Source organism: Grus americana, chromosome 1, assembly GCF_028858705.1.
Source record: "Grus americana isolate bGruAme1 chromosome 1, bGruAme1.mat, whole genome shotgun sequence".
Taxonomy (NCBI): Eukaryota; Metazoa; Chordata; class Aves; order Gruiformes; family Gruidae; genus Grus; species Grus americana.
This window is the reverse complement of record NC_072852.1, coordinates 69874354-69901652: the sequence shown is the minus strand read 5'-3', so window position 1 is coordinate 69901652 and position 27299 is coordinate 69874354. Positions and strand designations below refer to the sequence as shown.

The 27299-nt window shown below is 51.8% G+C and overlaps 2 protein-coding genes across 3 annotated transcripts; both read left to right on the top strand.

Annotated features, from left to right (window-relative positions):
* The first annotated feature begins 6356 nt into the window (after nucleotides 1–6356).
* HDHD5 (haloacid dehalogenase like hydrolase domain containing 5) lies at nucleotides 6357–15281 on the top strand. Of its 2 annotated transcripts, XM_054821820.1 has the most exons (8): nucleotides 6357–6500; nucleotides 6667–6867; nucleotides 7203–7315; nucleotides 8528–8621; nucleotides 9115–9148; nucleotides 9555–9729; nucleotides 10040–10228; nucleotides 10840–15281. In XM_054821820.1, the coding sequence occupies exons 1-8, from the start codon at nucleotides 6402–6404 to the stop codon at nucleotides 11207–11209; spliced, it is 1275 nt and encodes a 424-aa protein (XP_054677795.1). In that variant the 5' UTR covers nucleotides 6357–6401; the 3' UTR covers nucleotides 11210–15281. The 2 variants fall into 2 exon arrangements, with proteins under 2 accessions (XP_054677795.1, XP_054677805.1); XM_054821830.1 differs by lacking the exon at nucleotides 10040–10228.
* A 6737-nt stretch (nucleotides 15282–22018) lies between these two features.
* On the top strand, nucleotides 22019–26915 carry TMEM121B (transmembrane protein 121B). Its single transcript, XM_054839110.1, is given in 4 exon segments — nucleotides 22019–22803; nucleotides 22806–23520; nucleotides 23522–23586; nucleotides 23589–26915. Coding segments are annotated over 4 exon segments (1512 nt in total). The 5' UTR covers nucleotides 22019–22160; the 3' UTR covers nucleotides 23678–26915.
* The last annotated feature ends 384 nt before the right edge of the window (nucleotides 26916–27299 follow it).

Sequence of the window (27299 nt, the reverse complement as noted above, 5' to 3'; positions counted from 1 at the left end):
TGGGCCTTGATCCAGGCTTGGTCCTGGGACGAGCTTTATAGTGGAGGAGGAGCCAGAGTAGAGCCACCTTTCCTCCTCCTCTGTGGGTGTTGCATACAGAGCTCAGTCTAAAGTCCCCAAGTTAGCTTTGGTCATGGTCAGATTATAAATGCTGACTAACCAGGGACCAAAAGCCCAGTCCCTCTGAGCCCCGTGATCTTTCAGCTTTGCTATACGTGGATGGACGAAGATCTTTTATTTGCCCCGAGTTGATTCTCCCTTAAGTGAACCTCTTTGCTGCCAAGGTGAAGCTAATCATTACAGAGCCAGTGTGGGAGGACTGAGTTCCTCAGCACAGGTGGACCCATGTCTCTTCCTTTTCTGCTGCAGTGAAAACGTTTCAGCTCTTCCTGCACGTGGTCTCTTGAGAGCTTGAACCACCGATGGCCTTTTGGTTACCTGTAGTCCTCCCTCCTCATTAAGCGCATTAGCAGCAGGGCTAGATCTGTTTGCCAAAGACTTGTTGGGACCATTTTACCTGTTGTGCCCAGTTTGTTCTTGCCTTCCTAGGAAAAGCCTGTTGTGCACTTAGCCATTTACCTACTTTGCATCAGAACTGTGACATGATGTGGCCTGGTGTCTGGAGCCACCAGTGAGTGATGCCATTCGGGATTACAGCACGGAAATCACTGGGGGTTTAAAACTGTACAGGTCTGAGGTGATCTTCAGGTGAAGCCCTCAGAAAGGTGAAACTTGACCCTACAAGGCTCTGTTTGCATTTGTGACTAGCCTAGTGACTCCGCTTCTGCTGAAGGTATCCATCTTAGGGTTGGTAACACAGCAGAAACTTTCCCGTCCTGAAAAATGTTTAAATGTGAACTTGAACTGCACAGAGACACCTGACTCCAGCAGCGTAGCCTTCCCTGGATCCCTCCTTGAATGGGCATTGCCATGTGTGGTGACTGGGGCTTCCCAAGAGTCCTCTGGCAGTAGATGGGCTTTAACCATTCCTAGGGCCCTGGAGTCAGACTGGAGGAGGGCCAGCCTGCTGACTGCTGGGGATCAGCTCTTCCTTAGAGTGCCTTATTTCCAAGAAAAGTGCAAATTGACAAACCCAGACTGCATTCCCACCTCTCTAGGTGTGCAAAAAAGGAGGGATTTAGGCAGGATCGCAGCCATTAAGAAAGATCGATCCATTCAGATATCCCCAAAGCTTCAGGTAAATTTGGCCGCGGGGCTTCACTGAGACTCAGCTGTTAGCACTCGCAGTAACATTTCAAGGATTTTGCTGCCAGTCCATTCCCTTACCCTCAATACCTTGGCTCCCTGCTCACATTTATTGGCAAATACATCACATATAATGCTTTCTTGTCTGTCTCTTTCAGAATATAGTATATAAATGTTTAAACCTGTTTTAATTGTGAGGTTTATTATCTTTTTTTTTTTCCCCTGGTAAAAAGAACTAGGGATACCTGTATTTGATGTGAGGTTTTAATCTTGGAACGTGCAGTGGAGGGGGATGTTTCACGTCACTCAGCCTGGAGTACAGTTATTGGGGAGTCTGAAATGTCTTCACAGCATGCTGCAAAGGGCAATTTGATCCAGGGGGCTAACTGCTGTGGAGTCAAGCCCCAGCTGCGTGGCAGAGGCGCGACACAGGTCCTCCAGCCCCCCCTTCCCCAAACCACACAGTAGCTGCATCCAGCTCAGGGCTGTGTTTTCATACAGAGACCACCCGACGGACGTGATTTGCTTGCACTACCTCTCCTCCTATTACAGTTTTGTACCATCTCTGTGGCAGTTACAGCATGGGAAAGTAAAAGGAACTACTGAAGGTCATTTTACACGCTTTTAGGATGATTTTAACAGAGGAGAACAAGGCGAAGAGTAAATGCTATGTGATCAGCTCATGCTTTTCAAAGCTGGCAAGTGCCTCATGGAGCACCAGCTAACTACGTGGTACAGCTTGAGGCTCTTTGCCCGGAGTACTGGTGGTGGGCATGGGAAGAAAGGGCCAGCTAGAGAACTTGAAAACCTAAGATGAAGGAGGCATTTGGACAAGCAGGGCTGGAGGCAGCCGCAAGGGAGGTGGGAGGCTGAGTAGGGCAGACAGAGCCCTCCCTTTGGTCTCCAGCTGGACTGAGGAGCAAGGAAAGAGAGTAGAAAACCCATGGAAGTTTCTGTGCCACTTCAAGCAGCCATAGGAATACATCAAGCCTTCTACCTGCTTTCTCCCCCATTGGTCTCTCCCCGCAGCCTCTTCAGGTTCAGTTTATTTTAATGGGAGGTGGATGGAGCTTTGTTCACCGCACACCATGTCACAGGTCTACCGGTGTTCTGTTGCATGGCAGCTCAGACCACCTTTGGGGCACTTTAAATGAAACATTTGCCACCTGGTCACTCACTAGCAGGAAATGGCTGATCCAGCACTAGTGCTTGCTGTCAAAAATCATGCCAATAAAAACAGAGGAGTGAAGTAGCTGGTTGAAAAATAGAGATAGGCCCAAGTGAGCAGCTGGATCTATATGGCATGTGAGCCTCCATCACTGCAGTGGGACTACACAGATGCCAGATGCTAAGCAAAGCCCTCTGGCCATAAAACAGAGGGCTTAGAGAGGTGTTTTCCACCAGCTCCCCAACGCTCAGTCTGCTTCAGGTTTTTCTCCTATAAGTCTCTGAATTAGTCTCTTCACAGGTAGCAGAAGGACCTTTCTTTGGCCAGAAACCTGTAGCTCTAATTGGCTCAGTTCTTAATTCCTTTCTTTCCAGGCTTACAGCAGTTGCAATCATGGCAGGTCTATCAAGTGGTTTTGGTTTGGGTTTTTTTTTTTTTTTCCCCCTGCTGAGGGACAGGCAGGTGAATGGTCTGGCTCTCAATTCTTCTGGCTTGTCATTTTTATCAGGCTGTGTCCTCCCCCTTGGTCATTACAGGATAAGAAAGGCATTTTACTGTATTTTCTCAACCTTTAGCTTGTCCATCATTCCATGAGCAGGCTGCAGCAGAGAAAGAGAAGAGATAAACTGAGGGGGGGAGGGTTGGTTCAGGCCATTAGAGCCTCTGCGGTAAGAAAAGAGACCAAAGGTAGAGCTGCATTTGAGGGGGATGTTAGAAGGTCAGGAAGGGGGGTGTGATGACAGGGCTACGAGTCCAGGGAAAAACAGAGCTGCAAAGTTTACATAGGAACCCATGGGAGAAGGCTGTGGGCAACTGCCTGTTTTGCTTGGCTTTAAAGGCAGCTATGAAAGGGGGTGGGGGAAACAGCTAAGTACAGTGTAGACAGGGGAAGAAGAGGAAGTCTCCTGTGGGCTGGTGTGAGAAGGGCAGACAGACCATCTCTGGGGGTATTAGAGGATACAGCTATTACCAGATGTGCTTGCAGAAGAAGTTGTAGGGCCCATCCATGTATAACATGCAAAATGGAAAGGTCCTAGTAGAATCACGGAGAAAGTCTCAAGTGTTAAAGGGAAAACTATATGACCGTGCATTTAGCACAGGGATGAGCAGGCTAAAGTCCGCCTGCCGGTGCTGGGAGGATGGGGGTTCGGCAGCCAAAGCAGGCGCCGCAGGGTGCTGTGCTTGGCAGCCATGCCGCCGTCAGTCCCTGCTGCGTGCGCCAGGCTCAGCCTGTGCCCGGCTGCCGGCAAACTCCCTCCGTGTTGGTTTAAAAATAAGCACTTCAGCCTGTTGGACAGTCTTCCTTGTAAAAATAAACACAGCAGCTCTGCCAGCTTGCTAGGAACACTCGCCGGGGCACACGCACGCTTTGGGGTCACCTCTTCAGCAGTGGGCGCCCTGGCTGGTAACACGGCCACCCTCTCCACCAACCCTCACGCATCAGAGGCACAGCGGGCGCAAAATCCCCCCGCCGACCCCAGGCCCTACCTCCACCATCCCTCCCTGTGCTGCGGCAGCCCACACCACACCAATGCTTTCTGCTACGGCTGATCCACAGGAGGCAGACGCTGCAAAGCACGTCAAACGGTGCTGGCGGGGCCGGGACCGCACCCGGGGGAAGGTTAGAAACCGCTTTCTCCAAACTGTGGAGCAAACTCCAACCCACCCTACCCAGCAAGACACCACGCACACCGCTCGCCCCGCCAGGAGCCCCGCTGAACAGCGCCGAGCCTTAGAGCGGGGTGCGGGCGGGCGCAGCTGCAGGTGAGCGGCTCCGCCCACTGCCCCCGCCCCGCCCCCCGCCTCGCCACGCCACGCCCCGCCCGCGCGCCGGCGCCGTGGAGCAGAGGGGACCCCTGCCGGCCTCCGCGGGACGTGCCGCCGCGCGCGCAGCTTGCGGGCAGCCCCGCGCGCCCCACTCGCGGACTCGCAGGCGCCGCGCACAAAGTGAGGGGGGGGAAAAAAAAAAAATCTCACACCGGGTCCGGGGCGGGGAGAGAGGGAAAACGGCGGGTTCTCCTGCGCCGTGCTCCTCCTGAGCGCCCGCCATAAAAGCTGTAACCGCGGGGGAACCCACCCCCAAAAACCCCAAACTCAAGGATATTTAGATACGCTAAACACTTCTTGCAATTAAATCCGCTCTACGACAGGGAGAGGTCTCTCACCGCTATTTTGCAAGTCTCGGGAACGGGAAAAGGTTAAAAGTATCCTTACAGTTCAAACGAAGGGACTGACACACCCCAGCAATGCAATTCACTCAGCCACATTTCAGCGACCAGAGGCACTGAGACCATTAACCAAAACAACCCATCTAACCTGCAAGCAGCTGTATCATTAAAAGGCCATAAATCCACGTTAGCTAATACTCTAGGCAGAAATCACAGTAAATCAATCAAATCTTTTCTCTGCCAGGAGCAACTGCCTCAGTGGATAGCTGAGAAATGCTCAAGAGAAGGTTCTTGTGTTTGTCGTTAATTTTAGAAAGCCTTTGCCTCTCTTTCTGACTTTATTTTTCATTGGCAGCCAAGGGAAATGAGAGTTGGAAGTCCTTGGTTTGTAAGCGGGTGTGTAAGTAGTTGAGAAGGCATAGTTCGAAGTAGCTGTAACTGCCTCCCTTCTGCTTGTGGAAGGTTTGAAGCCCAGTTCTACAGGGAACAAAATACTTTCAGTAATGTCTCCAAGGCCAGCATAAATTTTGCCAGAGCAGGAGGAGCTGCAAACACTTTGGAGAAATTCAAGTGATCCTGGCAAATTGAGGAAATTATGTAAATTAAACGGTAGGTAATTCAGTTTAAAGCAAAGGCACTTAAGGAGGAATGACCAGCTGTACAAATGCGTAACCCTGAGTTGCCAATGCTTTAACAGCTCTGCAGAAAGGGCTCTGGGTGTTAACGTGGGTCAAAAACGAAGTAAGGTTGGTGTTCATGGCAATGGCAGCATAAAACCAAACAATTACTCTGTTTGTGTAATTGATGCCTAAAGTCATATGTGTTAAACCTGCTGTATCACAGAAGTCAGGAGATCTTAAGCCTAGTCAGAAAGCAAACAAACGTTTCATCTCCACGGACATGAAGTGAACCTTCTGCTTTCCTCAGGTCTGGAAGGGCCTCAGCTGAATTCAGCGCCAAGACTTCTATCCCACGCCGCAGGAAGGAGGGAGTCCCTGGGACATAGAGAGCAAGAAAAATGACTGGTTTTAGAATACTTTATGATCTGTAGCGAAAAAGACTGCAAGACTTGGGTTTACATAGAAAAGACTGAGCAAAGGCAGGGCAGCAGTTGGCAGGGGTAAAAAGTTGCAACGAAGAACCTTTGCATGCGCATTGCGGGCAGGGTAAGTTGTAACCACCTTAGACTGAAACCAGGCTCTATATCCCGTGAGATGCCTTTGTGACCGTGAGGACTGCACTGTACAGCACTGGAGCAGCTTCGCTCAGGAAACCAAGAGTTTCCTGTTCTTTGATCTTGTGAGGGGGTTAGATAAACCCGGTGTAATTGCTTTAGGGGGGTCCAAGCCTTTCGCTCCCTCCTGCCCAAATCTCTCCTCGTTAGTGATTTTGCACCCCTCTCCCATCGCAGGGCTGTTCGGACCCGTTTCCCCAGCGCAATCCCTTTCCCTCTACCAGGTAAAGCCCCACCAGCCTCGGTGCTGTTTCCGACACCTGCTTTTGCAACCACTCGCCGTCTCCCGTTTCTCTCCCAGCTCTCTGTAACCCTTTGCTCCCAAGCAGACAGGACATTGCACTCCCGCACCCCCAAACCACGATGGCGGCAGAATGGTTTGGCAGAATCCCTCCCCGCTCCCGCCAGCCACCCGCCTGCCCGCGCCGCAGGCAGCCACTGCCCGACCACCTCGGGGTGAAGGCCGGCAGCCCTCTGCCGCGGACACCCCCACGCACACACCGCGCCCGCCCCGGTCCCGCCCCGCCGGGCCCCGCGCCTCGCTGGGAGCTGTAGTCCGGGAACTACGAGCCCCGGCGTGCCCCGCCGCCGGCCCCGGGGCCGGGCCGGGCGGGAGCGGCGCGGCATGGCGCTGCGCGGCTGCCTGCGGTTCGGGCGGGGGCTGCTGCTGCGCGCCGCGGGGCTGCGGGGGCCGCCCGCCCGCGGGTGCGTCGCCGGGGGCCGGGTGAGCGGCGTCGCCGGGGGCGAGGGGCCGGGGCCACCGCCCGCGTCCTTGCCGCGGGCCGGGAAGGGCGCTGTGGGCCGGGGCCGGGTGCGGGGGGGGGGGAGAGGGAGAGGGAGAGGGAAGGGCTCCCGGCGGCGGGTGACCGTCCCCTCCGCTCGCCTTGCAGCCGCCGGCCTTTGGGTTCCTCTTCGATGTGGACGGGGTGCTGGTGCGAGGCAGCCAGGCGGTGCCCGCCGCCCGTCAGGCCTTCCAGAGGCTGGCGGACAGCAGCGGCCGGTTTCGGGTGCCCGTCGTCTTCCTGACCAACGCCGGCAACTGCCTGAGGTCGGCCAAGGCCCGAGAGCTCTCCCAGGCGCTGGGGCTGCAGGTAACGGCGGCAGGCCTGCGCCCCGGCGGCGGGGGGACGGGGCGGCTCCTCTGGCAGGGTCAGACGGAGTCCACGCCGCTGGGAAGCGGCTGCTTCACGGCTCCCCCGTTCAAGTGACCCGGCTTTGGAGGGGAGTACCAGGAGGAGGAGGGAGCTCACCCAGGGCGACTTCCCCGGGAGGGGTAAGGGGCTGGGGGTGGCAGCACCACCGAGTGACCAGCCGTGCCTTGGCCTGAGGGGACGGAGGGAGGCAGGTGGTAGCACAGGGAAGGGATGCGACCCCGACCACAAAATCTTCCCCACGGATCTCTGTCAGCCTGTCTTCCCTCCTGCAGGTGTCTCCGGAGCAGGTGATCCTGTCCCACAGCCCCCTACGTCTCTTCAGCCAGTTCCACCACAAGTGCATGCTGGTGGCCGGGCAGGGGCCCGTGGAGGAGAACGCCCAGAAGTATCCTTTGCTCTGTGTGTGTGTCGCGGTGCTCTGCGCATCCCGCTACTGCTTCCCAGCTAAACGCTGCTGCTTCTGCCCAGCCCCTAACCCGGCACTCACTTGGTCAGATTATAGAAGCGCACAGAGACAGAAAGGTCACTGGTCTCATCTTATGGGGAGGCACCCTCATAGAGAGGCTCAAATGCAGGCACTAACAGTTGATCTCCATCTTGGTCACCTCCTGGCTGTCTTTGTTCTGTGTTTGGCTGCTCACCCTGATTACGTCTCCTGAGACTGCTGTTCCTGTTGGCAGGATGTCATCATGAGGACTCATCAGCTCTGAGCCTCTCTCACTTTTGAGATAAAATTGCGCTCCTCCCATTCTTTCACAGCAAAGTGCATCAGAGATCATTCCCAACTCTCCCACAGCTAAGAATTCCCCCAAGAATCTGACAGCAATTGGAGGAACTCAAACATCATTAGAGTCAGAGCATCCCAGTGCAGGGACATGGTCTAATTGACAGTCCTTCATGGGTGAGGGATATAGGCACGCATATTGCCTGGCTGAGGCAATGGCACAGCAGATCTGACATATCCCACATCTGCAGGGAGGTAAGAACTGCCTGCAGAGTTTGCGACATCTCAGCCTGTACACACAGAGTCACACCTTGTGCTTATATTTAACTTCATCCGGTACAAAACCTTGGCCCGGCTCTGTTTTCCCAAGGCTGGTGGGGTGAGCTAAGGGCAAAGTGTTCCGCAAGCAAATGTAACTCATTCTTCACTTGCATAGTTTTATCAGCACAAACCATTTTCTTTTCACTAGCTAAGCTGACCAGAGCTTCACTGATTCTACTTCTAGCCAAGAAGCCTGACCTGCCCCCTGTGCTGCACTGGTATGAGAACCCTGGCCTTGAAGGTCGCCCAAAGCACATCCATTCTATCTTGGAGCGACCTCTGCTCTTTGCCTGTTTCCGAGGATTGCTGATTACCAAGTAAATTGCCCCAGTCTGGTTTTTTTTAACCTTTAAGGCCACCTTTAGGTTGAAGCACAGCATACAGTTTGGCTGAAGCCATAAGGTTATGCATTACCGGGTTAAATAAATGCTCTGCTAATAGGACTTGTATTTTTAATCCTGTAGATGCCTTTGCAAGTAACTTTAAAAAAAAAAACCAAAACACCAAACCACCCAAACAGTCTCCACATCTTTCCTTGATGGTCTGAAATAGCCTGGGGTTCAAGCACGTGGTCACCATAGAGGCACTGAGGAAGGCATATCCCCTGTTAGACATGGTGGATCAGAGCCGGAGACCAAAGGAACTGGTGATTTCCTGACGCATCAGTAGAATGGGTGGGCCGGTGTGGTGGTGCTTACAGCACATAGCATGGGGTGGAGAAGCTGCAGAGGCACAGAGCAGCCAGCTGCTAGTGACCTTCTTTAGCGAGAGCCTGGAACTGGTACTGAGCAGCCAGCATCTCTCTACTCTTTCCAGTGCTGGCTCCTGCTGGAAGGGCAATGACTCTCCCCACTCCTTTCTCATGCCATGCGTGTCTTTCATTGCTGTTCCTTGCAGTGAGTGGTAAGATGGTTTGGTTGACATCTCCAGCTCTGAGACAGGAACGTGAGATCTGTGAAATCCAGTCTGGGATGGGGGGGGGGGGGCGGTGAGGGAAATCTTTCTTTGAGGTTCCAGGTGGCCTTGTCCTGCCTCTTTATGGACTGCCTTGGCAGGTTCAAAGGAAGCATTTTTAATTCTGGTTTGGAAGCGGCATTAGGTTTTGCATTAGTAACCCAGCCTTTATTTTTTTCTGGCAGCCTCCTCCAACCACTGGCTTCCCCACTATAGAAGGTAAGCAATAGCCTGTGTTTACATATGAACAGCAAGCAGAAATAACAGCAAGGCAAGCCAGCTGGGATGGGAGGTAATGATGTGCTGTTGGCTCATCAGTATCCACAGGCAGCTTATTCAGAGGCTACAGTCGGGAGGCAACCTCGCTGCCCTCATGCAGTGCGAAGCACAAGCTTGATAAGAGCAAAGCCAACTTTTCTCTGTGCCATGCTTCAGCATCTGGGACTAGTTGTGCACGTGGTGCAGTGATAGGCAGACTGGAGCCCTGGCACCAGACATATTCCAGCTGTAGCTGTATCAGCCAGGGCATCCCAGCAGAGAAGTGCTTTTGCTAGTGGGTGGCTTTTGGAAGTGGGTCCTATACTTGGATGATGTGAGTTTCTAAGCATCTCTTGAAATCTTCCAGGGGTGATTCTGTTTGGTGAGCCAGTGAGGTGGGAGACAAGCCTGCAACTTATTATTGATGTACTCTTGAGCAATGGGAATCCTGGGGCAGAGCTGCAAGATATACCATACCCCCATCTGCCTGTCCTTGCCTGCAACATGGATCTCCTGTGGATGGCCGAAGCCAAGATGCCCAGGTGAAAAGCATGTGTGGTATTTGTTTTAGCCTATTTCATACATCTCTCCTGCAGATGATCTTTTCTTACTACATTTTTTAGTGTTAGAGTTTGACTGTATGGCATAATTAGCAGCAGAGACATGAAAACTGAATGAGAAACAAAGACTAAAACTTTTAAGAAACAAAATCCAGACCACTGTACCTGTGGATAGATACTATGTCCAAACTAGGTGGTACCTTGGCTACAGGAGATGGTCCTCCTCACTGAGGGGGTGTTTGCTACTTAGGTGGTATGACTGGGGATACTGATGACCTCCTTTCTGGAGCAGGTTTGGCCATGGCACTTACCTTCTCTGCTTGGAGAACATCTATAAGAAAGTGACAGGCCGGGAGCTGAAGTACGAAGCCTTGATTGGCAAACCTAGCACAGTCACCTACCGTTATGCTGAATACTTGATAAAACAACAGGCAGAGAAACAGGGCTGGAAGTCTCCCATCCGACGCCTCTATGCAGTTGGGTAAGAGACTGTTTTTCTGCTGGTGTCCTTAGGGAGTTGCATGCTGACTTCTCTTAAGTGTTTTTTGTTTGTTTGTTTTGTTGTTTTTTTTAATGGATATTTCTAAAATGAATGCCAAAATCTTCATGGCATCTCTGTAGCCTCACATCCTGGAACAGAGGCTTGCTAGCTTTTTGCACCCTACGCTTTTAATAATTTGAAGGCGCCTATCAGCCTAGCAAAGCTGTTTACTGTAGGATGCAGAGTGCATGTAGCATGACTGGATTAAAGAAAAAGTTGAGAGACCCGGATGTAGTACCATTAGCCCTGTTAGGCCAATCACTTTGGGATTGTAGGGAACACATTACAGTAATGGCTGAAATTGCTTTGGGTGCTTGGGATATGTCTTTTCCCCTTTGAAAGATGTTTGTGAAGCCTGTGGCCTTCACCACAGCTGAGTAGGACGCATCAGTAGGTGGACTCACTGGCCCAGTCTGGGTGATTCTCTTGATGTTAGCAAATACCTTGTGCCCCTTCCTCCCTCAGTGCTGCCTTAATCCCAGTCTGCTAGAGCCAGAAGTTGATGCATGGGCTAGTTTCTCATTTCTGTTTCACACTGTGGCTTTATCCAGGGATAACCCGATGTCCGATGTCTATGGGGCAAACCTCTACAACAACTACCTCAAGTCAGCTCACCAGAACCAGGTCCAGGCTGGGGTGAAGAGGAGCCTGCAGGCAGCCAGTCCCCAAACTGAGGATCACCTCGAGCTGTGGAAGGACTGCAGCAATTCAGTGGAGAGTTGCGAGTCGATTCTGGTCTGCACTGGGGTCTACCGCCACAACACAGATGTTCCCAGTAAAACGGAGGAGTGCATGGCAGAGACGGTGTTCCACGGCCATCGGGACTTCTGCTTTGACCCCAGCCTGGTGGAAGCATCTCACATAGTGCAGGATGTGAATGATGCTGTGCAACTTGCTTTCACAAAGGAGAACTGGAGCTAGGGTTAAGACAGGTGTGCCTAAAGATCTACCGTCAGGAATTTTATGTACTGCAAAGGGAAGAAGGGAAGAACGGGAAGAGACCTGGGGTGATCTTCTAATCTAGCCAACGTGAAAGAAAACTCCCTGTCTCAGCACTAAAAGTCCCTTGCTTTTATTGATCTGCAATCCTGACAGCTGCCAGCAGGCTTTCAACTGTGAGTGTTCATTGCTGCCATCAACAATTGAGCCATAATGGAAACAGTGTATGAGGAGAAGGCTTGTCCCAGCAATCCCAGTTTTATTCAGCCATCAGAGTTCTTTTCTTTTCCACCCTTTGTTCATGAAGATCAGGCAAGCCCACCCTCCTCCTCACGATGTGTATGAGGATGAAGGTCTTTCCTGTGCAAAGAGCTGCCATCAGCCAACATACCATTTGTACAATGTACTATTCGTCCAGTCTCTGACGTGAGCGCACCAGAACCTGTGTTGTGGTGGCACTCTGCCAAGGGAAGGCTTTAAGTCATAACATTCTCCTTATGAAGAATAAGTGCCTATGGACTTTAACAAATTCTGTGTGCTTGGGGATTTGCCACTGCATCACTGTCAGTCTGAAACAAAGTCCCATTTTGCAGTCCTCTGGCAGCTATGGAGAGGCAGGGCCCCTCAAAGGAAGCTGCAGTAGCCAGAGCAACTTGCTGCAGGGCTGAGGGGAAAGTTATGTTATTCTGTTCCCCCTGTTTAGCATTCTGTGAACACTTCTGCCTTTTCACATCCCACTAGGGAGCCAGCAGCCTACTCTTAATAACACAGGAAACCACCACAGAGTCTGAATTCCCAGAAGTGTCTTTGCCCAGAAGTCAGTGTTGCAGCAAGAGGCTGTTTTGGCACCCATGCTGACCCTGACCATTGCAAGGGACACCCCCCTGCTCCAGCTGGCCCAGCTTCCAGAGAGGGGCCAACCAGAAAGAGTCACAGCCTGCCTTTGCTTCTTCCTTGCATGTAAGGACTCAAAGAAGAGATCATCAAGCCAGGATGGTACCTGAGCCCCAGATCCCTAATCCCCATCTTTAAGAGTACAAATGTATCTGTCCTTCACTTCCTTTTTTCCTCTCTTCCCTTGTGTGGTTTGCAACTCAGGGATACCCCACGTGGTCTGATCCCTGTTCCCTCCTCTTCCTTTAGCATGTGGATAGAGTCCCTCTTACATGAATTAGCAGCTGGGACTTGCCTGCCCAGGAACATTTCCATATCTCTAATAACATGCACCTTCCATCACCTCTGTTTTCCTAGCTTGGGCTATCCAGAGAAAGATCAAGCCCTGTGTCTCCTTTGACAGTCCAAAGAAGTTAAGCAAGAATTGCTCAAGAAAATCCACTGGCTCAGCAAAGAGCGTCTTAATTCCAGAGGAGCATTGTAATTTTAGAAGCATAAATCAGGCTGTGTACGTGCCTTTGGAGCCAGCACAACTGAGTTGGTGTTCCTAGTTATGCTCAGCTCACACCACACAGAGATCAGAAATAGGTCTGCTCTGCCTCCTCTTTCTTTCTTCCTGCTTTACCAGGCAGCTCCATATACAGAGTACAAACAAGATGTTCTGCACAGAAGTTTGAATTGTTCTTAATTCAAATCTCAGCATCTGTGTGCACTGACATTCTGCTTCAGCAGCTCTCAGTCCTCTCGATACTGATATGTCTTCCTAGGAAGGGCTCACTGCAGAGCAGGCTCTGTTCTTATGTTATGCCAGGCTCTGCGTCTGAAGGGGACTGGGTGCTCTGTCAGTGACCCAGGCAAAGAGGTCCTTCTCTGTGGCTTCTTTCTCTATCCTTTATTTGATGAATAGGAGCAGAAAAATACCTCTTTGGATGAATTTCCATCCTGTGAAATCCATAGTGGGGAGCAGTCTCTTCCTCAATTAGCACTAGCTGGGGGGGTTCTCCTTTGTCCTATCAGGACAAGAATCGCTTGGCTGCTTCTAAAAGCAGCTGTAATCTGAGGAACACAGTCTCGGATTTGAGTCCTTTGCCTTTCACTGGAGAGGAAAAGAAATTACCATTTCATCTACTTGCAGAAGACAAGGGCTTGTCTCCAGTTTCCAGAAGGATAAGTACAGGGAGGGACTTTGCATATAACATAGGGAAGGCCCTTTAGCTTTCATAGCATAGACCCAGTGTGCAAGGCCTGAAACTGGGGGTCCAAAACCCATTTATTCATAAACTAGCTCCAGCGTCCCTCAGCCTCACTTTTCAGAGGTGACATCCAGTGCACAAAGAGGACCGCTCCCTTTCCTTGCAATATTTACTAACTCGGGTGATAACTTTCATAGGATTAATTTGGAACTGTCTTCTAGGCTGTGATTACATAGACCTCAGAGCTGGGCTGGCAATAATGCCTTCAGTTTGGTAGGTATTTACCTGCAGAAATACTAAGGTCTATCACTCTGTGTGCAGGAAGCTTTGGCAGAACTCTTTCTTGTTACTTGTTAAGATTCGGGTGCCAGTTACTCAAAAACACGGTGCTGCTGAACCCTGAGGGGTGTAGCACTGCTGAATCAGCTATCCCAAATGGAGCCAAGTGCACTGGCTGCCACTTCGATGATCACAGTAGCTTTGTGGAAGGAACGTGCAGAATAATTTTGAGAAATTGCAAGCAATTTGTAATTTCCTATCAGCATGCATGGCACATCTCAGCCAGAAGTGAGGTAGGTAGCAAGAGGAAGGAGGGAGCACCTCCTTCAAGAAAGGAAGAGATTTGTATTTGCATGGAGAGTGAACCAGGCATCTCCATCTTTGGAAGAGCAGTGAAGGTGAGCTGACGGATGTGAATCTGCTTCAGATTCTAAATTTGCTTTTAACTCCAGTTTTGTTTTTTCACCATGGTAGTGTTGAAACAGTGCTCTGGAAGTCTTAAAAAAATGTGTAGGAGGAACTTCAGTGATAAGGAATTTAAGAAATGTTTCACTTATGAGTTGAAATTGAACAGAAGGGAGAAGAAGCCTAGAAGAATCTTGTACCCTTTCCCCACTTCTTACCAAGTAAAGTTACATAAAAGGCTCTGCTTGTTGGTCTGTGCACTAACTGGTCAGATGGGCTGCCCTTGGTCTGAGCAACGCTGAGACCTTTCCCCACTTCCCCTGCTCAGCTCCTTGAAACAATGCACTTTGTCCAAGTCACTGCCTAGGAACTGCATGGACACAGCGGATGGAGTAGGAAATCTGGGTTCTGCAGCTGCCGTTGGATACTGACTTGATTGTGGAGTATTTCTTCAAATGATAGCACGTGCCAGGTCTCCTCTGTTCCGTGAGTTTTGTGCTAGAGTGTTGTGCAGGCTTCTAGCTTATCTGCCGTTCGCTTATGGACATCTGTTATTGCTAGAGTTCAGTGAAATCTTTCTTCCTTGGAATTGCAGTTTCCTGGAATTAGCTTCAAGTGTGGCTGGAACAAAACTTTTCCTTTGTCTCATGTATTGCACAGAAATGGTATTTCTGAAGACATTTTTTCAATTCAGAGCAAGCATACTTCTGTGCAGATTATGGGACCAAGCAGGAGAGGGGACCTCACTGGCTGAAATCTTAATATTTATATGGTGCACTGCCCTGTACAACAAACATGGTGAAGACCCAGTCCTAAGAACTCTGTCTTCCACAGATGGATGGGTTTTAGTAAAGCCCAAAAGGAGTATGCAGTGAGGTGAAGCTACTGAGAATAGCAGGGAGGAACCAGAGGACCTTGTTTTGGATCTGAAGCAGAGAGCTTTTATGTCATGCAATAACACAGCGGCCAGAGGGGTCAATTCCTTTATTCCACAGGACACATGCAACTGCTAGCCCTGGCATTCAGGGAGTCACATAACACTACTGTCCCCTTTCTTCCAATCTTAATCCTGGTGTGTCTTTTTCCCCTCCAATAAATGGGTGATGTTTCAGATTACGTACGTGCACTGTAGCAGAGTGATTATGTATCATACAGAGAAATCACAAGCTGTGATTATTTTAGATTTCGTATTAATTTCAACCCAGTTCTAGAGTTGCTCCTTTGATCTAGCACATATATAAAATAATAAAAGAGGTTTTCTTTGAAATAAATTTTAACTTGCTGTGTGTACGTTTCATGAGTATTATCCTGGTCTCTTTCACATCTTTGGCCTAGAAGATTATCAGGACAAATTCTGCCTTTTGTGCTGTTCATCAAGCCATTCTCAGATTTTCCTGAGGGAACCACCCTGAAAGACATCCCTCCAGCAATTCTTTTGCCTGAGCCAAACTAATTCCCTGTAAGCTCTACATCTGCCTTAGGTGAGCTGAGTGCAACTTTGACCATCCCTACTCTGTAGGGTGGAAAAAAAAGGACACATCACAAGCTGTGACACCCTGACTGACAGCTCACAGTCAAGACTAGTTTTGGGATGCCACCTGTGTGTGAGATGCTTTCAGGGTAGGCATTTAGTTGTGACCTAAGCAGTTGTTTGTAATGATTACGTCTGCTGGGTGGGGAAGACACAAGATGGATGCTACCACCTTAATCTGCTATTGCAAATGAAGAACAAGCCTAAGGGCATATGGAAAACCCATCCTTACTGCCAGAAGCTTGCTTGGCTCTATGTTAACCCCTTTGTGATCATAAAAAGCTCCCCAACTTGTTTGACAAGAGCCATGCCCTGGTGCCTTTTAAAAAAAGGTGAGTGGAGTTAGGGAGACCTATATTAACTGATAAACTTTCAGATTAGAGCCAAAAACTTTCATTGATTTCAGCAAATGGAAAATTCAAGATCCTACTAGGTGAAACCCATGAGCTTTAATGATCTAGAAACAGCCAGTTCACTTGCATTGTTCTTATAAGATATTCCACCAGAAGTTTTCCATCTACAAAGTTCACCGCTCACAGGAGGTACATTAGACAGCAAAACAAGCATGATTCAGAGTCCCAGGAACTTGATGTCAAAAGGAACAATTGATAAGGCAGTAAAAGCAGTATTGGAGGGGCTGGACAAGGATTCCCATTCTCAGCAGAGAGAGGAATCAAATTGTATTCTACATCCTGGAGAAATGACCTACGGCCCTGATCTCTAATAAATAACAATAAAAAGCATTAACCAGCCCCCTCCTTTTACCCAGTACTCTGGTAGTTGGAACACTCGCCCAAGATAGGGCGGATCAAAGTTTAGTTAGGCAGAAAGAGATGAAAACCTGAACCTCTCAGATGAATGCTTTTAATCACTACACTATTGTTAAAGCAAAAGGGCAGCCCAGAGTGAAGGTGTCCCTTGTCAGAGACAGCCTTAGCTGAAAGCTGGAGTCCCATAGAAATCTGTAACCAACATAAGGAGCGGAGTTAAGCAAGGGCATCATGAAACACTGAAGAAGGAACAAGGGGGACTGAGAGCCCTATTCAAGTTGGAGTTTGCTCCCAGGTGGATGTGGTGGGAAATGCCGAGCAGATTAAGCCCTGAGAAGTGCTTAGTAGTGGGCCTTGAACACGAGCTAAGCAGTTACCTGCTCACCCTGGTTCAGACCTTGGCCCTTCAGGGGCATGCCCAGACCCTTCTTTGACCAAATCTACCTAACCTCAATTATAAAAACACAAGTCTTTATGGATTTTTGCAGCCACACAATTTGATGAAGATTATGCACGTAAAGATCTTTAGAGATCCAGTCTGCAACAGTTTAAAACCCCACCCCAGCAAGGCAGCTGCATGTTCTCTAGGTACCAAACTGTTCCATCAAGAAAGCACTTTCCTCTAATTCGCTGTAATAACCCTGCTTTTTCCCTTCAGTCAGTTCAACTACTGAGAACTTTCACTTTCTCCTCAAGGTCAGTTCCAATACACACTGTGTGCTAAGACTAAGTACAAAATAGTAAGAGCAGCCCCCAAATCCTCTTCACTCTCCAAACCCCTACCCTGCTACAAGCATGGAAAAAAAAAATAAATCTCTTTGCATTTTATGCTGGTATCGAAAGCTCTTTGAACTGAAATGTAATTACAAGCAATAGATCGTTACACTTTTATGCCCTCTTGAAGAGTATCTGTATTCCCCAAACCGTATTACTGGATCAGCAGTTTAGTTACAAAGACTCCGCATTTGGAAGCGAACAAACCAAGGCGTCTTTGAATTTTGGTGCTGGCCAGGTGCAGCTCTTCTACGCTTGCCTGTAACTTCAACCCTGACCGTTTGAATGGATTAGATAAGCACAGTACAAAGCATGTGTCAGAGAATCCCAGAACCTTCCTTTCTCACACAAAAGGCATTTTAAGTATGGTTAGAGCAGATTACGCTCAAACTCAACTGAGATCAGCTTTGCCTCCTTCCCTCCCACTGCTGCCAGTTTCTGACAGCTTACTGCAGGGTATAATTAGGGATTTAGTTTCTGGTCTTTCTTTCAGGCATATATTTGACTCTACCCCCCCCCCCCCCCAAGAAAGTGAGTCATTATTTTGTTTCCTCTTGAATTCTGCCCTCAAGAAAGTTTTGTCTTTCCCCCAGGAGGGGTATTTTTGAGGGCACACCACTTGTTTCCACTAGTAGTATAAACTAGAAAGAGGAGCGTTTTAGGTATTCAGTATGACTGTTTCACAAAACTCTGTTGTCTGCTGCTTGCCTTTAAATATACATATACACACACATATCTATGCATACACATAAATACATAAAGAAGCCAGAAACATAGCTTTGGAGCTGCTGAAGAGTAGAAGCTATTTATAGTTTAGCCTTTTAATGTTTTAACAGTAATGGTTAAGCACTAACACTTCCAAGGACTGCACATTGCATTAAATAACTGGATCACACGGGAAGCATCAGCTTGTCATATCTCATCCTACAGTGTGCTACAAAAAGCTCTTCAGTGCTTTCTCAAGTAGAAGACATTTCTCCCCTCGCTCCCATTTTAAGGCACAGGCACAGTTTCTGCTTCCTTCCCCACAAATAAGCTCTTTTCTTATTCTCACCTGTTTGTTTGGGTTGTGTTTGCCCTGCCGGAGCCTGTGCTCAGCCCAAGGAAGCTCTGAGCTCCCACCATCCTTCCCAGTGCTCCCCCATCCCTGCTCAGAGCTCCCCTTGCCCTTTCACCACCTACCTTAGATGCAGGGACCTTCCCAGCCCCAGCAGGGATCTTTCAGTCTCTAGAGAACCATTTCCATAAGGCTTCCTCTTGCACTGCTCCCACAGCCTCAGCCCAACAAGACCATGCTCCCCAAGGTACAAGAGGTGCAAGCCCCTTCACCAAGCAGGCACTACCCCAGGCAGGAGCACTTAGCACCCAGCTGCCCCCCAGGTGCCTTGCTTCCCCCCCACCCCGTTCCCCTGGGCTGAGCTCACCACATCACCTGGCTGGTGTGTCAGAGCCCCTTTCCCCAGGTGGGCAGGCCAGCTGCGGGTGACAGCCCATCCCTCCCGAAACCCAGGGACCCCCATCCAATTGCACTTACACCAGCAGGTGGGACAGATGCCAGCCCAGCAAGAAACACCCAAACCTTTGTGAAACAAGGCATTTTTTGTGAAATGAGGCTCTGGATCGAAAGCAGAAGAGACTGGAGTGCCTATAGGCAGAGTGCCAGGGCAGCTAAGTGAGCATGTCCAGCCTACGGCGCCCACGGAGCAGGGGAGCGCATTGCCCAGGAAACCCGGAGCACAAGAGCCAACGAGGCAAAGCCATCGCCGTCTGCTGCCCGGGCAGGGCAGGAGCAACCCTCCCTGCGTGAGGGCCGTTGCCCTGAGCAGCCCAGATGGATGCTTGGGTTTCACTCCACATTCTCTCATGGAAGCGGAACACTTTTCTTGCAGTGGAATAGGTGGATGTGTTAGGAGTAAGACCGATTTAGCTGATCCTCGGGACTGACCACACATTAATCATGCCAGTGACACAAGCGCTGGCTTACCCTGAGAAAGGTCAGGTGAGAGTACCCACCTTAGCTAAAGGCCAGGATCCAGTGCATGAGAATGTGGTTTTACCCTCTACCCTTGATCTCACACACACTGCCATCTAACCCAGCCTTTGTGTGGAAACCAGATGAGGAGACACAGCCGGTGTCGTTCACAAACCCTCGTCGCCACCCTGAGCCGGGCCACTCTCGTCACCAGTCAAAGAGAAGTAGCACTGGGCTGTGCTCGACCCTGAAAGCAACGCAGACAGCAAACATCCTCCCTGGCCGCGGCCTCGAGCCTCACGCTCCCTGTGTAACAGAGACCATCCAGTGGAGCCCTAAGCGAGGTGTCTGTGGGATTGTACACAAATTGTAGTCAAAGGAATTGTTTGGCCATGTTTTTTTTTCTTTGACTGGCAAGTCTGTCAGAGAGAGAAAGCCTTGCCAGCCAAACACGCAGTGCTCAGTGGCAGAGCCCAGGCGCAGTGCTTTCATCTCTGACAAAGTCCACACACCTTGAGAAGCTGGAGAGCAAAGCAAACACGATGGGAGCGTGTCAGGCAAAAGTGGAGAGGCAGCTCACTGCTTACTGTCTTCTTGCATCTTCAATGACCTCAGACTGAGCTACTCGGCTGAGAGTGGTGCGGTATTGCTTGTGTCACACAAAACTCACTGTTTTTCCCATGCCGCCCCAGCAATGTAGAGGGAAAAGCCTGTCCTGTGTCACAGCCGCAACATGGCAGCAGAACCTCTGAGGCATTGAAATGGGATGTTGATCGTGGGGAGCAGCCCGTGGTGAAGGGCAGCCCCATGGCTCTGTGTGGCAGCGGGGATGCCAGAGCTGTGATGCCTGGGCCAAGAGCCTCGGCAGAGGCGCACAAGCTGCCCAGACTAAATGTGAGCAGCTCTGTACAGGGCTGTCTGGAGCCTGCTGCTAGACGTCCTCAGCCTCAGGCTGCCACGTAGTCACCTGCTGAAAAATAAATGGCAACAGCCCTCTTTGGACTCACCTGATCTTAAACTTGTGAATGTCAGTGACGCTAGTCACGGTTACAAGGCTGCCTGCTGCATCCCTGTCCCTCTGCGAGCACCTGCAGAGCTGTCCTGCCTGTTTTGCCCTGGGGCGAAGCCTCGTGTCCTCCATCCTGGCGCCAGGCTGGGACACACCATCCCATTCACCGCCCTCCAGGCTGGACTGTTCTTTTGAACACTAGTGTTTCTTATGATATGCCATAGTATTGACCTCCTTAAAAAATGAAGTATTTTTATTTGCTAACCGAAATGTGGAATTAGGGAGAAAGGGCTCTTAAACAGCAAGAGAGCAAATGCACGTTCAGTCTCATCTGACACTGCGTACCATGACAAGGTGAGTTAGAGGAACGCAATGAACACAAGTAGCGCTGATGCAAGGTTGAGTCCTGGCGAGTGTATCCTAGCATTGAAAACACAACGTGAGTGTAGTAGAAAATAGGCATCCCCCATCCTAGCCATGCCCCAGCCATGCAGGTAATGGCAACAGAGACGCAGCAGGCAGGATAGCAACCAGTGTGGGACACCATGGGAATGCCTGTGGGTTGCTACCCCAGTTTAGAGGGTGTGCCACTTCAGTGCTGTGCTGCCCAGGTAACTACATTAAAGCCTGCCTAGCCTCCAGTTATGATTTTTTCCCCCCTGTTTTGACCATGCTTTTAGAAAACAAATTTATCTGCGCTTCCTCACTCCAGCCTCCATTGACAGTAATGCTTCTGCATTACTTTCTTCTTCCCCTGCTTTTCCTCTTGATTATTGCTGAGTCTAAAGAATTCTTTCTGTCAACCCACCTCAAGTTCTCTGCTTCCCTTTCTCAATTATTTCTTTGTTTCAGGTTTAAGCATGAATTCTCCTGGTACCCAGACCGATTTCTCCTTGTTGTCAGGAGCAGCCAGTGACATTTACTGGAGTAGGGCTCCTCAGGGAGCCTGCACCAACATGAGTTAGATGGTTGTCACTGCTGTCCTGGATGTCCTTTCCCAGTACTAAGCATCTGGGTTTTGCTCAACCCCATGTGTTGATTAGGAACACCCTCAAAAGCGAAGCTATTTTTGGTCTTTATCACACAGTGTAGTTAATACATTTGTGGATACTCAGGGTGCTTCACATCCCTGACAGGCAGCAGCAGGCTCATCAGTGGTGGGCACAGGTAGGAATAGGGACTGGTGATGCCAAGCACCAAGCTACTTTGAAACATGAAGTGCCAAGTCATTAGTGCTGGTGCTGTCACAGATCGAGCCAGCTAAGCTCAATTCGAAGCCATTATTGGCAGGTGAATAAAGGCCCCAACTGGTGCTTTCTGTAGAAGTAGGAACTTTAGGGCTATGCACATCAATTTAAAGCCACTGTCCCATCACGGCAAGCTGGGCAGAGCCCTCAGTATGTGGCTTGGCTCAACTCAGGAAGCCGGTGGGGTAAAAGCCACATAGTTTGATGTACAATTAATTACAATAGACCAAAAGTGTACGGGCAGCCAAACGTCCAGCACCACAGATGAGGAGCCACAAGTGAGTGCTTCCCTGTAGGCTCTGCTCCAGGCCACTGGCCCTTGGCTTGGTCAGCCTAGAGAGACTGGGGGAGACTGAAGTACTTCTGATTTTCTGGAGTGGGTGCCGGGGGGAGCAGCGGCATGTCCATGAGGCCTGGCTGGCTCCATCCCCGGGGGTCTGGGGGCAGGTGGCAGCCGGGCCACGTTCCCTGAGATCTGGCTCCATTGCAGCGCGGGGACGCGGGGGGGGGGGGGGGGGGGGGGCGCCTTCCTCCCCCTCCCCTTCTCGCCCCCCTCCTCCCCTCCCCCGGCCGCACAGCCGCTCTCCGCTCCCCCACCCCCAGCCCCAGCCCACCCACCGCCGCCAGCGGAGACGCCCGCTCCGGCTCCGGCAGCTGCTGCGGTTGCGGCTCGGCACCGCCCCCGGCCTCCCCCGCCGCGCCCCGCCGGCTCCCGCCGCTCGGGCTCTCCACACCGCTGCCGCTGCCGCTGCCGCCGCCGGTGCGGCGGCGTGGGGCGCGGGGGGCGGGCCGGGGGCGGGCCGGGGGCCGCGGCGCGGCCGTCGGGCCCGGCGCGCCGGCTCGGGGGCCGGGGAGGACCATGCACCGCGCTGCCTCCAACCAGCGCTCGGTCTCCTCCTCCTCGGGCTCCTTCCAGCCGCCGCCGCCGCCGCCGCCGCACGCCGCCGACCGGCAGCCCCTCTTCCCGGGGGGCTCCAGCAGCGGCGGCAGCCGGCGGGGCTCGGGGTCGAGCTCGGGCTCGGCGCGGGCCCGCCGCCCCCGCAGCCCCCGCAGCAGCACCGAGGAGGAGGAGGAGGAGGAGGAGGAGGAAGAGGAGGAGGACAGCATCAGCATCAGCAAGCCACTGGTGCCGCCGCCCGCCGCCCCGCTGCCCGCCGCCGCCTCGCCGCTCTCCAGCAGCAGCAGCAGCAGCAGCGGCGGCGGCGGCGGGAGCCCGGGCCGCAGCATGACGGCGGCGGAGCTGTACGGGGCGGCGGCGGCGGGCGGCGGGGCGGCGGGCGGCGGGGCGGCGGCGGGGGCGCTGCTGGGTCCCGGCGGGGCGGCGGGCGGGCGGCGCTGGGGCTTCCAGGCGCTGTCCCTGGTGCTGCTACTGGGGCAGGGCGCGCTGCTGGACCTCTACCTGATCGCCGTCACCGACCTGTACTGGTGCAGCTGGATCGCCACCGACCTGGTGCTGGCGGCCGGCTGGGGCATCTTCTTCTGCCGCAACAGCCGGGCGCGCCGCCGGGAGCGGCCCCCGCCGCCCCCCGGGCCGCCGCCGCCGCACCCGCTGCTGCTGCACGGCCCCCGGGGGGCCGCGGGGCCGGAGGCCGCGGGGCCGGGGGCCCCCCCCGCGGCGGCGACTTCGCCTACGCGCACCTCGCCTGGCTCATCTATTCCATCGCCTTCACGCCCAAGGCGGCGCTGATCCTGGGCACCTCCATCCTGGAGCTGATCGAGCTGCGCCTGCCGCTGGGCACCACGGGCTTCCGCATCACCCTGGCGCTCTCCGCCCCGCTGCTGTACTGCCTGCTACGGGCCATCGGCACCGAGGGCGCCGGGCAGCTGCTCCTGCCGCCGCAGCCGCCGCCGCAGCACCGCGCCGCCGCCGCCTTTCTCGCTACCTGCCTCGACCTGCTCGACAGCTTCTCCTTGCTGGAGCTGGTGCTGCAGCCCGGGCGGCCGGCGCCGCTGCCCGCCCCGCTGCGCTACCTCCTCATCGCCGTCTACTTCCTCTGCCTGGCCTCACCGGTGCTGTGGCTCTACGAGCTCAGCGCCGCCCGTCCCCCCGGCGCCGCCCGCCTCGCCCTCCACCTCCTGCTGCCCGCCGGGCTGCTGGACGCCCCGCTCCTGGCGCTCCGCTGCCTCCTGCTCTTGCGCTATCAGCAGCCGCTCTCCCTCTTCATGCTGAAGAACCTCTTCTTCCTGGCCTGCCGCGGCCTGGAGGCGCTGGAGACCTGCTGCCTCCTCCGCCCCGCCACCGCCCCGCCGCCCGCCAAGTACGGCCCCGCCGCCACCGCCCCCGCCGCCGCCGCCCCGCTTGCCCATGGGCTCTCCGACGCCGACGTGGGCCCCCACGGGTACGTGAACGCCTTGGCGGTCACCGCCCAGGGCTGAGTGCCCCCCGGCCGCCGCCCCCGAAGGGGCTCCTGCCGCCTCCAGGTCCGCTCCCGGCAGAGCATCTCTGCGTTTCTGCTCAGGTTCCCGCCGCTGTGGCCGAGCAGGGGAAGGGGACGCGGGTTCCCCCGTCGGACTCTCGCTCTCCTCCTCCTTTTCCCGCGGACAAGTCCAGCGGCGGAAGCTCAGCGCAAACCCGACTACCTGCAGGAGCCTACGGCTGACGCTTGTCCCTGGAAAACGCACCTGCCCTTCCCGACGAGTCGTCTTCTACTGCTTCTGCCCCTCCGCACTGGTTGGAGGGTCCCACTCTTCCCCCTTCCACTTCCCACCAAGACATCATGTTGCTTTGTGACCATTAAGGTTTATTTTTTCCTTTTCCCCTTAAACAACAGGGACCAATGAATTTTGTCCACTCCCTTTAAGAACTCCTGCTGACCACAATGATGAGATGTGAGGGGTCTGACCAGCAGAGTCAGCAGAGAGTCGGGGTGTGGGCAGGACAAAAGGAAGCACGCATTGGTTGCGCTGCGCCTTGCAAAGCTGCCACCTCTGTTTCCCAACAGCAGAGCTGCAGAGGGTCTTTGCGCGCCGGCTGGGGAACATGCAGGGGCACACCGGCCATCTGGTCATTTCAAGCCTAGGAGCCACTTTCTCCAAGCTGAAAATGTCTACCTCTGTGCTTCAACCTTTTGCATCTTACATTGACTTCACACACTAAAGAAACATGTGAATCTGGCATGGACATAATCCAGGGGCTTAGACCCCATTTCACTACCACCGAGACATTTATTTCTGGTGAGAACAGGGTTTACAGCAGCCTACTGCTTGCTTCAGACAGCAGCACCCATGTGCTGGAGCTCTCATTTCTCTGTGAATATGCATGTTTATGGGATCAATGTTGGTTTTCTTTTACTCAGAGTGTAGGGACTCACTTTACATAGGCTGGGAAGGCTGGAAAGATTTCCTCTGGCCCCCTTCCATGTCTGAGAGAGCAGAGACAGGGCTAAGCCTGCAAACTGCCCCCTCTCAAAGAGCAGAGGATGTCAGCACTGCTCAGAGTGGGCACCACGTTTGGTGAACCTCACTTTTCAGCACAGAAAGCAAAGTGCTGCAGAAGCCCTTGAGGCAGAGGGGCTCCCAAGCTGTGGTGAAAGCCCACACACCAGTACCCTGTCCTCCATGTGCATGTGGTTAAGGGTGGATGGGGAAAAGTTAATTGTTAGTAACCTCTCATAGAAGCAGAGCTATCTTTGGTTTTAAGCTCCATGAATGTTTGGTGGAGGTTAAGGCCTGCTCTTCTGCCTGGCTACAGCTGCTCCTGCAACCAGACACCTGGAAGCAGGAGCAGAGAGGCCATGTTTGGAGGAAGGACTTTGCCTCTCCCAGGCTTCTATTTTGTTATCTGGGCAAAGCTGCACTTACTGGGAAAACACATTTCCTGTCCCAAGCCTTTTTTCCAGCTGTCCTGATGGGACAACCAACTGGTATCCAGAGCCAACAGCAGGGCCTCAGGTGCAGCCCAGACTTCTCCTGCACACACATCTCTTCTCTCCTTCAGGGCTTGGGCTCCCTTTTCACAGAGTGGGATCAACCGCCTGCTCCAGTGGACTGCTACAACAAAATGTTTACAGTCCGGTAACTTCCAGCTCCCACTGGCAGAAGTGGGGGTGCCATGGGGCTGCTCTTCTCCCCCAGCTCTGGGGTGGCTGAGGAGCTTCAAGGGGCTAGAAAAGCCCCCAGAACAGATGGGGCAATAGCACTGTTCTGTTCAGAGCTGCAGCTAGGATGGGTGACTTGCTGCTCTCCCCGTGCCAAAGGGACAGTCAGCAAAGGCTAGGCTTGACTTTCCCACCAGTGCTTTATTTTTAACCTAGGCCCTTACATGGGCAATTGTGTGAATTTTGGCCAGTGGCCTTTCTCTTTGGTAACTTCTTTTTGTCTGGACAATCTTGGTGCTGTGAGTGACTGTGATTGTAAAACTTGGTACTGTGAACTTTTCCTATGTTATGTGAGATGTGTCGAGGGGATGCTAAGTTCCTGGCCAAAGGAGGTGTAATTACAGGTATATTATGCTTGTACAGATATTTCCTTACACCTTCCTTTTTCAGCATTAGACAGTAAAAGCTCAGAAAGAACGACAGCATTATTCAAGACAGAGTTAGATGATACCTGTACCTAGGAGCACTTCATGCTTCAGTCAAACAGCTGAAGAAAAAATAAAAAACAAACAAATAACTTTGCCAAAAACAAGGTGTAGGGGGGAAGCTATTCACCCCCAACTATGTTTTGCTGCTCCTATGGCAAAGTTCACAATAGCACCAAAGTGTGTAGAACATCCCTAATACACTGAAGTGTAAGTATAGTTGAGACACTAGAAGAATCACAGCAGAATTATGAACAAGTCTCACTTCAGTACAAAGTTGCTGTTTCAACAGCGAGTGCCTTTTTCCATTTTAAGACATTATTGAGAAAATGGCATATTTGAAACCTATCTAGCCATGGCACATTCAAACCATTGACAGTGAAATCACAGTTCAAATTTATCCATGGATGCAAAGGTTGCCTGGGACAGATGACCCTGCAAAACAATGCTTCTGTTGAGTAGAATTCCTTTGTAGAAAAAGTGGTTTCTAGGGTGTTAGTAAATGTGCTAATTGGCGAGTGTAAAGCTCTCGTAGTAGTTGGCTGTACAGAAGCCCCCTTGCAACTAAAACGGCAGCTCTGCTGCCACTTCAATTACTTACTACAGAGAAACATGTAAAACTCTTCAATGTCTTGTTTATAAGCCTGCTCCTCCTTTTGAATTCCCTTCTCTGTGGTAATTGAGCTCTCACTTCCATTTAAACCCTTCTGCCGCACAATAGATCCATCTGCAGAAGAGAGGGAGCGGTACCATTAAAGTGCAAACAATACCTCACCCCATGCACCTTGCACACCTACTGTATATTCTGGCAACATTAAATTACTGGTCCAGGTCAATAACACTTTGCTAAATGAAGTTGTGCCATACTAAGACGCATGTCCCTTGGGATTCTGTTACAAACCTTGTAACACAACTCAGCTATTTTGCATTTTATTGCTGTTTGCTATCATGACAAAAGGGATGACTACTCCCAGGAGGGGAACTGAAGTGAGAGAGAAGGCCTGTAGCCAATGGACACTTGGCATCCCCCTGGCATTAATCAGAACTTGTATTTTTTAAAAAGCAAGATTGTTAAAATAAAGTTAGAAACTTGTGACTGATTTTGCTCTTTTTTTTCCCCCTCCTTTGAGTTTTGCTGGGCTAGTCAATTTTGCATTCAGGGACAAACAGATGCCTTGAAGTTACTTGATTTCCTTATGTTGGATTGCTAAAATAGTGTCTGGAATTTTCCCCTCAGACAGACTTCTTATAAGCGAAAGCTAATTCTAAAAGCTATAACACCAAGGGAGTTATTTGAGAAGGGAATGACTAAGGCAAGAAAATCCAGATGACACTTCTGAGCTTCCTATTTAAATGATTTATAGGAATTCATACCACTTGAAAAAGGCTCATGGGAGAAAAAAATATCAGATTTGCATGTTAATTGCTGCAAGATAAAAGAAACTTTAAGGAGTGAGATCATCAAGATGACAATTA